At 40.8% G+C, this 13,623-nt stretch overlaps 1 protein-coding gene across 2 annotated transcripts in view; it reads left to right on the top strand.

The window, feature by feature from the left end:
* The window catches only part of KIF16B (kinesin family member 16B), a 240,341-nt gene that overhangs the window by 17,812 nt on the left and 208,906 nt on the right, over positions 1-13,623 (top strand). For both annotated transcript variants that reach the window (XM_075564014.1, XM_075564015.1), the window contains exons 4-10: positions 954-1,070; positions 3,164-3,261; positions 4,698-4,807; positions 7,480-7,622; positions 9,244-9,412; positions 9,612-9,743; positions 11,073-11,248. In XM_075564014.1, the coding sequence (XP_075420129.1) occupies positions 954-1,070; positions 3,164-3,261; positions 4,698-4,807; positions 7,480-7,622; positions 9,244-9,412; positions 9,612-9,743; positions 11,073-11,248 (945 nt within the window). The remainder of the gene's footprint in view (positions 1-953; positions 1,071-3,163; positions 3,262-4,697; positions 4,808-7,479; positions 7,623-9,243; positions 9,413-9,611; positions 9,744-11,072; positions 11,249-13,623) is intronic.

Genomic DNA, 13,623 nt, shown 5'->3' with positions numbered 1-13,623 from the left:
AGAGCTTTATATCAAAGAGCATTTTGAGAAAACATCCCAGCCCAGTCCGGATTAAGCTCTTAAATCTGATACTAGCCCATAAAATTCTCCTTGACCAGTGCATCGCAGGGCTGTGTCCGCAGGTCTCTGCCTCCTGGCTTGTCAGTAGGAGGTGAAGCAGATACAGTGTGTGGCCCTCCTCCAGGGCGAAAGAGAGGACATTCCCAGAATCCTCACGAGAAGCCCATGTCCACCAGGAGGCATCAGACAGACTAAACTCCACCCCTTCACTCTGTTTCTCACGTTGACGTGGGATTTTGTAACCACCACAGCGTCTTACTGGATTAGTTTGTTCAACTGACCTGCACTCAGCCCATAGTAGGTGCAATTCCAGGCCTCAGGTGATTGTCTCTCTTCTCTCTTCACTGGGAAAATAGACAAATCAGACCCTAACTTGGGGTCGCGCAACCATCCCAGCCTCATCCACAGCCCTCCATCACTCAGCTCCGTGAAACCTCCAGGGAGATGAGGTTTATTTTGATGAAGAGAAAAATCTATAAAATGATGCTGGTTTGATACGATTCAAGCAGTCAAATCTGCCTGCTGTGACTTCAGGCTTTGAATATTAAGTTCTGGAAGTGCTGATAGAATGAATAGATTTATGAATTTACATGATTCTGAAATGGTAAATCATCACACTTTAACATCATCTTTGCTTCTACATACAATTGCCACTTTGCCTCACTTGTATTTTCATATTGCAGGAAATTTTGGTGATTTAAATAAGAAAGCGTGGCTATTTGCTTGCTCAAAAAGTTTACTTTGGATTAAAAATTGGGGTACCTATTTTCTTGGTTCTGTAGTGATTTATTTGTAATCTTTGAGGTGAAAGTAGCATTCAAGAACATTGTTAACGTCTTATTCAAATCAATGGTAATTGTTTCCTTTGTATGTATTTTTTGTTTGACTTCCAGGTTTTCAAAAGCCTTGGCACGGATGTCGTGAAGTCTGCATTCGAAGGTTATAATGCTTGCGTCTTTGCATATGGTCAGACTGGATCTGGAAAGTCATACACGATGATGGGAAATTCGGTACGTTGTTTGCATGGTGTGGGAGAACACTTCTCCTTATCTCTATGTGGCCTGACAGGATTAGCTCTTATCTACTTGGTCTGTAATAACTTGCTTTTCATGGTCTGATCATTCTTAGCAATAAGATGAAACTCAGTAATAAGTTGAACTATATTTCTTCTGGGTAGTTTAAAGTTAGAAATAATTTTTAAGTTGGTAAGCATGAATAATGGATGCCAGTCCAGTTCCTTTTCTATTTTTAGAGGCCTTGTCATAGGATAAACAAAGTATGCGGGGCACACGAGTAATTTATTCTTCCCTTCTGCCAACAAGTTTATATAGAGTTATGGAACTCTGTTCTTTCAAAAATTATCCAAAACATTTCCCCCCAAGAAAATACAATAAAATCTCAATCTCTGGTGAAAACTTACTATATAAATTGAGCAAATACATAAAAAAAAATCATTGTATGACAGTGCTTCAAAAAGTTCGTGGAAACATGGAATTAAAGACAATAGGATTTTCCCATGAACTTTTTGAACCCTCTTCATATATTTCATATATAATTTTCACAGCTGTATATGTAGAATATAGTAGTTAGGCTGTATAAATGAGAAGGTATTCATGTTCTGTGACATGTAGAGCAGTAAATAGACATTATTAGAAGGACATTGTCTCTTTCTCCAGATGCAGATAGTGTTTGAGTTTTATTGTGAAAATGCTGCCCAGTGATTTCTCAGACTGATGGCATAATCTAGACGCGGAGATATTCCAGAATGTGGGCACCACACTGCCTTTATGCTGAAGGTTTCGTGGTCCGTGGAAGCAGTGCTCTTTCGAGATGCAGTGATTCCCTTTCTTAGCCTTGCTGCTTACATCCAGGCTTGGCTGTTATAACATCCTGTGCTATGAATCCTCAATGCTGAACAATGGAGAAGAGCAGCTAAGAGAAAACCAATTAAGTGAATCACTGATCATTTCAGGAGATTTGTGTTACCTCTTATCTGTTTTTCTCTTCCTGCTTCTCCTCATGTGTCTTGAGAAACAAAGCTATCTTTCAAAATTAAATTTACCTGCTGATTCCTTGTGGATATTTTATGAAAGTTAAACATTTACAACAGAAAACCATACTCACAGCTATCAAGTTGATTCTAGCGTATAGGGGCCCTGTCCACTTATAGAACTCTCCGGATCTCTTACCATGTACTTGAGCATTGCTTGAATATTCTTTAACATGTTTTAAATAAGAAAAAATACGGTGAGAGACCTATTTATTCTGGTTACTAACTCCTATAGATGAATAGTCCAATTAACAAAATTCTCTGAAAGCAGTGATAATATTACCTTCATTTTGAGGGTTTAGTTGGATGAATGTAGGAAGGGGCTTCAGAAGAAAATATCAGATCCAGGTTCTGAATCTTTTGTCTATAGTTTTCTGACAAGGAAATGTAACCAGCTTAATAGTAATGAGTGAATTATGGATATTGTTGAATATTATACCTACTTTGTATAACTATATGATGTATTAAAATTCTCTTGTCCTGTAATGCCAATCTAGGAATTAGTACATTAAAAAAGGAAAGCAGCCAACGAGTTGATGCTGACTCTTAGTATCCCTGCAGGACAGGGTAGAACTGCCTCTGCGAGTCTCCGAGATTGACTGCTCATGGGAGTAGAAGCCTCATCTTTCTCTCTTGGAGCAGCTGGTGGTTTCTAACTACTGACTTTGAGGAGAGCAGCCTAGTGTGTAACCCCCACCTCATCAGACTCCTTAGTACATTAAGGGTGCGGTACATTACAGAAACCTGTGCAGATCCTTTTAGTCATTTGATTAGGTCATATATTTGACATTGATTCTGTATCTGTACACCACCTTGTTTGAAAGAATGTCTCCTTGTGCCTTGATGCCATGATTGAACTTAGCTGCTGATAACGTTCTGTTACCAAAGCCCTGTCTTGGGGACACACAAGGCCCGGCCCTCTCCTTTCCAAGAGTAGGAAGGAGTCCGGAAAGAGAAAATAGGGTATTTAGAGGCCTGAGGTAGTTAGGACTGGGGGGAGCATGAAGACCCCTTGGCTACTTTTCTTTCTTTTATTTTTGCTTTCTGTTTCAGGATGATTCTGGCTTAATACCTCGGATATGTGAAGGACTCTTCAGTCACATAAATGAAACCACCCGATGGGACGAAAGATCTTTTCGAGCTGAAGTCAGGTAGGACCGTGGTCTGAATGACCGAGTGTGTTCTTAGTTGGGGCAAGGCTGTTTGTTCTGCCTTTAGACAGTGGAAATGAGTAAGACCTTTAACTTTCTAAAGAAAGAGTGTAATTTTGCCCTTTCCGTAAGGGGTCCCAGTGATGCTGTTGGTTAAGTGTTGGATGGCTAATTACAGTTTCAGTGGTTCAAATCCACGAGCTGGTCTGCAGGAGAAAGATGAGGTTGCCTGCTCCTGGAGATTTTCAGCCTCTGAAGCCCAATATTGAGTCCTTAGGAGTTGGAAGCAACTGACTGGCAGTGGGTTGTTTGAGTGTGTTTATGGTACTTGCCACTAATACTGACATCGAATCAATACTGACTCATTATATCAAAATGTTAACTCTGACTTGAAATCTGACTTAAAACCTTGTCACTTGATCTCCCTTCTCATACACTTTGGACCCTATTTGTTTGTTTTTTTTTTAACAATTTATTGGGGCTCATACAATTCTTATCACAGTTCATACATATACATATACCAATTGTATAAAGCACATCTGTACAGTCTTTGCCCTAATCATTTTTTTCTCCTCTTTTCTTTTTTTACATTTTATTAGGGACTCATACAACTCTTATCACAATCCATACATATACATACATCAATTGTATAAAGCACATCCATACATTCCCTGCCCCAATCATTCTCAAGGCATTTGCTCTCCACTTAAGCCCCTTGCATCAGGTCCTCTTTTTTTTCCCCCTCCCTCCCCTTTCCCCCCTCCCTCATGTGCCCTTGGTAATTTATACATCGTTATTTTGTCATATCTTGCCCTATCCGGAGTCTATATTCCTTTTGTGTGTGTGTTTCATATTGAGGTTTATCTCTGCTGTGTTTTGTCATTGTATGTAGTCTCTTGAATCTTCGTTATGTGTTTTGCTATGATTTCCAGTATATAAATATTGGCATAGATGAACCTATGGAGAGAACGACTAGAATAAGGGTTCCTGGGGGGGGATGGTGGAGAGGTAGGGGTGGGGTTTAAGAAGAAGCTGATACGAAGGGGGGAGCCAGCAAACCCAGGGACAAGCGAACAACAAGTGATCTAAATTCGATGGCGAGGAGTGCGTAGAATGCCTGGAGGGGTTTAATCAAGTGCAGTGTAGCCAAGAGGAATTACTGAGAGCTTAATGAAGGTCGAACATGACAGTGGGACAGGAGGAAAGTAATAGGAAGCAGGAAAGAACTACGAGGCAAAGGACATTTACAGAGGTCTAAATACAGTCATGCACCTATGTAAATATATTTTTTAACAATATGGATATAGGTCTATGTACACATACTTATCACAGTATGGATGCATAGTTTCACTTATACAATAAGTTTCTCTTACTTTTAATATTGTTATTCATGCCCAAAATGATTTTTCTGAATTTAGTTCTATTTAAAATTTTAGCTATCTAGAAATTTATAACGAACGCGTGAGAGATCTGCTGAGGCGGAAGTCATCTAAAACTTTCAATTTGAGAGTCCGTGAGCATCCCAAAGAAGGCCCTTACGTTGAAGGTAAGAGTGACTATTTTCTAGCCTCGGACTTTTGTCTGTGCTGGTTTGGAAAAGTGTACGTACGTTTTTGACACCTTATTCTTAGCGCAATATGAGTGGCCTTGAAAGAGTGTGTGGAACAGTGGAATTGAAAGGTTAAGAGAATTTTTCTATGAAAAATTTGAATCCTCTTTGTATATGAACTGTAACTACACAATATGCATTTAGTGAATTCATATTTCACTGGGTGTTCACTGATTTAATGGGGATTGCCAATATATTCCCTGACTTTAGGTACTCTGGGAGCTTGTTTCCAGTGTTGTCAGGCAAGATGTAGCGTCTGTTTCCTGTCTCCTAAATGGAATGCATGTCTGCAGTACATTTTTACTGACCCTAATGATGATAAGTGACAGTAGCGATGTCGTATGACCTGTTGCCTTTGAAGAAGAGACGTTTGTTGCCAAGTGTTCCATTCCGTGGTCCCCAGTATTTGGGATGGGATTCCTTCGTGTGTCACCACCAGTTGTGAGAAATGACACAAGTGCTCCTAGTTCAGGGGCTGGCCCTGCCTAAATATTTTCTTTAAAAACTAGGCTGGGTTGAAGGTCATCCCTGTCATGAAATGCTTGATCTCTTATCCTGTATTCTAGAGCCCTGTCTAGAAAAAACTCTTTTGTGTGTGTGTGTGGGTGGGGTGGGGTGGGGTGGGGTGGGGTGGGTGGGGTGGGGTGGGGGTAGCGTAATGATCGACACAATAAGAGGAGTCACTTCAAGGACCAGTACAGGAATGTTCACCAGCACGTGTTTTGCATGGAAGTAGCAGAGTGTAAAACAGTGTTTATAAGTTGACAGCTATCATTTGTTTGGGTTTTATTTTTCATCTTTTCCTCCTTTGATATAAATGATAGCTGTCAACTTATAAACACTGTTTTTCATTCTGCTTTTTCATGAGGGGCGTCAAAAGGTTTGTGGAACAAGCCCATTATTTTTCAATTCCGTCTTTCCACGGACGTTTTGAAGCCCCTTGTGTGTGTGTGCAAGCTCTGTGTTGTATGGGTGTATGGCTTAGTTCCAGAAGAATGCAGAGAAAGTGGTCCCAGTGTCCACTGAAGGGGAGCTGGCGGGTGGGGACGACTGGGAGGGGAACTAATCACATAGTGTACCCTTTGCAGTCGCTGACTTTCTAACCACATGGATATTTTTTTAAAAGAATGTAAAAAAATAAAAGGATTCAAAAATGTTTTGGGGTTTTGTGTGCGGGTCATTTGACTTTTCGGCTTTTAAAGTACTATAACTTTGTAAGTACCACAAGTAATGCTAATGAGGTTGATGACCATTGTTATAATAACAGTTATTACAACTATCCTTTATGATAGAATCAAGAAAGTGTTACAGAGACCTAGGATTAGAAACAAAAAGGAAAACCATGTTCAGCATACTTTAAACCGAAAGAATTGAAGGGAGTGGGGATCGGGCCCCCAGGGAGGGGGCTATGCAGGAAAAATCAAGCCTTAACTTGCAATACTGAAAGATTCTAAAGAATACATAAGAACCATTAACAACCTACTTATTTTATTTCATCTATTTGTAATTGTGGTATCAGTATTGGAGAAAAAATGTGGTGTTTTTTTTTGCAACAACCTGCAATGTGCGTATGACACAACCGTGCCTACTGAGAGTGAGGCGGACTGGAAGACTTGCTGACGAAGATCAAGGGTTGCAGCCTTCAGCGTGGATGACAACTCGGTGTAAAGAAAACCCACCTCACAGCTGGACCAATAAGAGGTGACAGCACGATAAATGGAGAGAAGACTGAAGCTGTTAAGGGTTTCATCTTGCTTGGCTCCACAGTCAATGCTCATGGAAGTAAGAGTGGAGATCCAAAGGCACATTGCTTTGGGGAGATGAACTGTATAAGACCTCTCCTTATAGTGTTGAAAAACAAGGATATTACTCTGAAGACTAAGGTACGCCTGACCCAAGTGAAAGTTACATTGCAAAAGGAAGACAGAAGAAGAATTGATGCATTTGTGTTTTGATGCTGGTGAAAATATTAAAAGTACCCTGGACTGCCAAAAGAACGGACAGATTTGTCTCGGCAGAAGTACAGCCAGAGTGCTCCTGAGAAGTGAGGGTGGTGAGACTAGGACAGATTGTCTCGACAGAAGTACAGCCAGAGTGCTCCTGAGAAGTGAGGGTGGTGAGACTCGGTGTCGTGTGCTCTGGACATGTTATCAGGAGAGACCAGTCCCTGGCAAGGAACATCATGTCTGGTAAAGCAGCAGGGCAGCAAACCAGAGGAAGATCTTCAATAAGATGAATGGACACAGTCACGGAAACATTGGACTTCAACATAAGAACAGTTGAGGTGACGCGGGACCTAGCAGTGTTCATTGTGTTGTGCATGGGGTCTCCGAGTCGGAACCAACGTGATGAGCACCTAACAACAATATGGGCTGGGCACGCGCATTGTCAGTGAGGTCTCTGAGTCCCGAAAGGCCCAGTGACTGGTTCAGAGCAATGTAAGCTAGCAAGGAGCAGGGTTGGAAGGGAAACTCAAGCACTCCAGCTCCCACATCGTAAAGAACCGCACTGTAGAAGCAAGGAAGATCTTTGAGTGAGGGGAAGCGGGAGGTTCTTATTTTATTGTAAAGAGCTCTCTTAATCCCCTCTTCCTCTTTATTTTCTTTCAGATTTATCTAAACATTTAGTGCAGAATTACAGTGATGTCGAAGAACTTATGGATGCAGGCAATCTCAATCGGACGACAGCAGCTACTGGAATGAACGATGTCAGCAGCCGGTCTCATGCCATCTTTACTATCAAATTCACTCAGGTAAGGGCAGTGAGATGAATCATTGCGGCCTCTGCCTACTATGGAATGATCAGCGTTGACCTCTAAGGAGCAGTGGGCAGAGGAGACTGACCATCATTCTTTTGTTAGTTAAGAATTGAGCATGTGCTGTGTGCTGAATTTGTCGGATTACAATTATAGTTATTTGAAATATCCTTAAGGAATATTTAGTAAGATTCCATTCCAGTCTAGACACAAAAAATGTGATCTTTGCTTAATTAAACACAAGTTCCCATTGTTGTAAACTCTGTGGGAAATAATGATTGCGAGTCAGACTCGCCTGAGACTGAGGTGAGTGACCCAGTGCAGCCCATTATCACTCCATGGAGCTCGCCCTACGGTGGTGATTGTGATTGTTGGAATGAGAGTAAGGGAAAACGAACAGGTATGAGTGTTAATGTAGGAATGCATTTTAATCAAGAGGCCGAGAGCCTCTTGAATACGTGTGGAAATTATTGAGAGTAAGTATTAGCACCGACACCAGTAGAACAACTACAGGTGAATCCAGAAAGGTAGTGTCTATGCAGGGCATAGGCATGTGCCAGGGCTTTAGGATGTCCACCCTGTGTTGGTGATTGACACGTCAGATGCATATCTCCCTCTGTTGAAAGACAGCATTTTATTAGTTGGAGCAGAGAGCAAAAAAATAAAGAGGAAGACTCCCTATTCCTTGGTTAAGTCAACTCCCTTTAAGCCTCTCACTTCTCTGCCTCTTCTGTTGTAACCTTACTTTTGATTTTCTGGTTTTAATGGCTTTTCTTTTGCTTTTTCACTAGAAATGTCTGTGTCTAAGAGGTTTACTTTTCTATCAAAATTTTGTAATTCTCATTGACATTTTCATGCAGACTATAAAATGCAGGTTAATAGCCTTTGAGAAAGTAAAATTTGGATATAATTTAGAAGCAAAATAAACCCTAATGACATCTCGCTAATTCTAACTCATGGCCACCCATGCAGGGCGTCCAGGCTCTGTAAATCTTTACTGGAGCAGACAGCTCGTACTTTCTCCTAGAGCAGCTAATGGATTTGAACCACCTTGTGGTCGGCAGTTCAGGACTCCTTAATTTAAAAGCGAGGAATATGGTATTTAAGATTTTCAGATGTTAAAATAATTTATAAGACACACTGGTTTACTATTGAATAACAGCTGGATAATCTTTTACGGAGTTGTCTACATTTTTCTTTTGGATAGTAAGTCTGTTTGGAATGCTGGCGATGCTTTGTAGAACCAATTTTAATTATTTGTGTACTTACACTTTTTTGACGAGTGGTCCTCGGTGCTGAATTTCAGGGACATATTCTCCCACAGTTGGATTTAGCCAGTCTTTGTTGCAAATGATAGAATGACTTGCCTGATAGAATGGTTTTTCAAAATCACATATCATCGATCACTGGCTGTTTTGTTATCAGGATGAAGGGCAATCAAACAAGAAAGCTTTACAAAAAAGCCCCAAACTAGACAACAAACTCCATTACCTCCCCCCGCCCCCGCCCACCTCCAAACTTCCCTTGGGAGGGTGGAAAACAAGCCGAATTTGTATCAGGATGAGCACATCAAGTCCTTTTCTATAACCTTTCATTTTGCTCTTATATTTGACCACAGGCAAAATTTGATTCTGAAATGCCATGTGAAACTGTGAGTAAGATCCATCTAGTTGATCTTGCCGGAAGTGAGCGTGCGGATGCTACTGGTGCCACTGGGGCTAGACTGAAGGAAGGGGGAAACATCAACAAATCCCTCGTGACTCTGGGGAATGTCATTTCTGCCTTAGGTGGGTATATGCGCTATCCCTTGCCCTCTTATTCTTGGGGTGCTGTACTGTGGTAGCATGACGCAGTACGTTTATGGTTTCTGTTGCAAACTGAGATAATATCTTTAAGGGTTTTTGAGCCAATATTAAGAAAAGAGCTGAAATTAATGCCCCACTCTCTCCTTTTCTCTCTCTCCTTTTCTTTTTGTTCTTCCTATAGCTGATTTATCTCAGGATGCAGCCAACCCGCTGGCCAAGAAGAAGCAAATCTTTGTGCCTTACAGGGATTCTGTTTTAACGTGGTTGTTAAAAGACAGCCTTGGAGGAAATTCCAAAACTATCATGATCGCGAGTAAGAATTTTACGTTCCTTTTCTTTGTACACAAGTTTATGAGCTAACAGTGCATGTTTGCATTAGACCAACCCTGGTGGCTCAGTGGGCACCGTTTGGGCTCCTCGTCCCCAACTCAGCTTCCAGGCCCACCAGCCACTCTGCGGAGAAAGCTGGGATTTTCTGCTTCCATACGAGCTGCAGTCTTAAAAAAGAAAAAAAGGATTGCAGTCCTGGAAACTGCCAGGGGCAGTTCTACCCTGTTCTGTAGGGTCTCTGTGAGTTGAAATGGCATCTTTGTTTCTTTTTGAAGTAACACCTTAAAACACTGCCTTTTCTTTGTTCTTTTTTAACATTTTTATTGTGAATTGAGTGAAGGCTTACAGAGCAGATATCACTTTTGCATTTAACAATTCATAAATATTTTTTTGCCCATAGCTCCATCACGTCAAGGAGAATTGTACAATTGCTACTACCATTCGTCCCCAACATTCTCTTCCTAAATGGACTCCTTGACACCATCTCTCCCAGACATCCCCTCCACCCCTGAAACCCTTATCCTACTTGCTGCCTCTATACGTTCATCACTCCTTGAGCTAAAACAAATCCAATGCTAAAAAGAAGATTCTTCAGTTCTATGTGTTGACCAAATATCAGCAAGAAGTTGTAGAGGGAAAGCACGTAGAAAGAGGAGATAGTTGTTCAGGAGAATTCACACAATGGTTTCCCTGCTGATCACTTCCCTTTCTTTCTCTTCTCGCCCCTTCTTCCCGGCTCTTCCACCCCCTCATACCACCCCACACCATACACATTAACTATGGAACTGAGGGAGCTACCCCCAGGGACAGAACCCTGATACAGTCTCAGAGTCACCTAAACCTTAAGGTTTAACTTGGAAGTGAGGTGTAGTGTTAACTAAAAGTTTAATGAGAATATGGATATAATCATTACAAATGCTTTTAGGTGTTTGCAAAGATAGTAGTCTTTGCCAGACCTCTGAAAAGTATTTAAATTACTATTAACATTGAGAAGTACAAATAACCTTGGAATCTTCTTCCTATAATTTTAACAAAGAAAATGCTCTTCACAAGAGTGAAATACTTCACGTATCATTTTAGTCAGTTAAATGGCCGACTCTAGACGTAGAAAGAACAAAGTGACATGTAATTTGGTATCCTAAGGACTCTTTCCTCTAAATCACTGATATTTTTAATATTCATTACTCTGACAATGCATATTTAGTCTATCCAATGACCTGGGGTTATTCTGCCTTTTAAATTACAAGCCAGCTTTGTGTTAAATGAAACACTGAGTGCTATATAAATTATTTTTCAAATGTATTCTTCACAGCCATTTCACCTGCTGATGTCAATTATGGAGAAACCCTAAGTACTCTTCGCTATGCAAATAGAGCCAAAAACATCATCAACAAGCCTACCATTAATGAGGATGCCAACGTCAAGCTCATCCGCGAGCTCCGAGCTGAAATAACCCGACTGAGAATACTGCTTGCTCAAGGGAATCAGGTCGTTGTTTTTTCCTGAGATTTATGGACACTTTTCTTTGGAGTAATCACATCTATTCTTAGATCTTAATGAGAAATTATCTCACTTGTGGTATTGATTTGAGTAAATTTAAATAAATAGAAGGAAATAACTGAGCCAAATAAGTGCTTAGTAAAGCCTGGGTGAGTTAGCCAACCTCTCCTTTACATCAATCTTGGATTGGTCTTTGCATTCATGATGTGATTTTCGGTATCAGATCTTTATGCAGGAAACTTGAAATGATTATTTATGGCTGGACTTGTAGCATATAATAGAGTTCCCTGGGCAGTTCAAACATGCCACCAGCCAGTTCATGGAAGGAAGATGACGCTTTCTATCTCCTTCAAGCTTTATGTCTTTGGAAATCCTAAGGGGCAGTTCGAATCTGTCTTGCAGGGTTGCTCTGCGTCAACACTGACCAGATGGCTTTGAGTTCGGCTGGCTGTAGTTACTTATATTAATGACAACTTAAGGTTTTTATCGAATAACACTTTTATTGAAAGATTATAGATATGCACAGTTACCTTTTTTGTGTGCAAACAATGAAAACCTTCTACGTGTTCTTGTTAAAATCTCCGCCAGTAGGGAGATATTCTTGTAGGCAAAGCTATGCCTTTTTTTTTCTTTTTGAAGATAATGCTATACATAAAAACTAGTATAGCACATTTATAAACTATCTTCTGGTGCGGGACAGGTGATTGGCAAACAGATATGAAAGGTGCACGTTTTTGTATATAGTGAGAGTGTGGTTTAATACATTTCACAAACTCAACTCTCCTGTGAACTCACTTCCGTATCAAGAAGAAGAACCTTCATAGCATCCCAGAAGCACTCGATCACTTCTTTGTGGTTGTCCCATGTTCAGAGTATTCCTTCTTGCAAGCATAGCTTGACCCATCTATCTGTTCTACTCGATGTCTGTTGTGAAAGTCTCCTGCTAGAGGCGATTGAAATTAGTGATGTGATGACGTTGGTTATGCATGTCTAATAGTGAACTGATAGATGCATTGTTAGGTTTCTATCGAGTAGTGGGATTGCGGAGCCAGACGATGCGCTTCTGTTCAGTTTTATTAAATCCCGCCAAATAATTTTTCAGAGTGTTTATACCAATAGAGGAGGAGCACTGATGGGTAGTGGTTAAGCGTTGCGCTCTTACCTGCAAGGTTAGCAATTGGAAACCATCAGAGTCTCGGCTGGACAAAGACTGGGCTGTCTATTCCCATAAAAGCTGCAGTCAAGGGCACTCAGGGAGTTCCCCCCATCTTACAGGGCTGCTGCACGTGGGCATTGACCCGAGGGCAGCGCGTTGTTGTTGCTTTTATCAAATGCCTGAGAAAGTCCGATGTTGTTTTTCCAGGTGCTTGTCAACCTGGGGTATTGTCTCGTTTTCACTGAAGCTATTCTGATGGAGGAATAGTGATGTCATAGAATGGGTTCACTGTATTTTCCGGTGGTGTGGGCATCTGGATTTTTAAGAAAAGTATCTTCTACCTCTTACTATATTTAAAGCATATTTTCAGACTTCACTTTTTGACTCGACAGAGAAACTATTTCTTTATTCTCTCTTCAAAATATAAGTCAGAAATACTGCTATAATAGAATAAAAAACCTTTGTTAAAACTGTGAAGAATTTATTTCTTCACATATCTTCCAAAGAGGTATATTCACTTCTGAAGGCATTGTTTCCATCTCAGTAACCTTTGCTCAAAATATGTTATGTTCTTTCATTTCAAATAGTAGTTCTTTGAATGAGTCAAAACATCTTTTTAAGTGTTCTTTGAGATTTCGGAACAAAATATTGAGCATGAAAGATCAGGGATGTAGGGTTGATGTGGTAAGACTTCCCAACAAAGTTTTCAAAGAATAACCCTCGCAACCCTCGAAGAACACACCAGTACGTTGTCATCATGGAAAATATAAAAATCCTTGCCAGAGCTTTACTGCCATTTTTTTACCAGTGCCATTTTCAGAAAATGCCTACTGGATAAGCCCCTGTGACAATCCTGTTGTTCTTGAGAAAACGTATCAAGATGACCTCTTTGTAATCTCTAAGAAGAATCCCCATAGCCCTTTGAGTCGACCTTTCTGCTTTGAATGCTCTGAGCCACCCTACATCTCCCGGAAGCCAACTGTGTTGATAGTTTCCCATTGTAGACGTCTCCCTAAGGAGGCTACTACAGAGATACCTTGTCTCCAGCCCTCCACTGACAACAGAGTAATGTTTACACACATTTGTTTGGAATGAATCCATGTGGTATGGGCTGGGACCTTCAGAGCAATAGTTTTTTCTCACCCTGGTGTGTGGAGATGGTACAAGGAAGCAGTGGAGGACTGAAATAAACAAAAGTCAGGAAACA

This window comes from Tenrec ecaudatus, chromosome 12, assembly GCF_050624435.1.
Source record: "Tenrec ecaudatus isolate mTenEca1 chromosome 12, mTenEca1.hap1, whole genome shotgun sequence".
Classification (NCBI taxonomy): Eukaryota; Metazoa; Chordata; class Mammalia; order Afrosoricida; family Tenrecidae; genus Tenrec; species Tenrec ecaudatus.
Note: the sequence above shows the minus strand (reverse complement) of the source record. Positions and strands in the feature narration are given on the sequence as shown.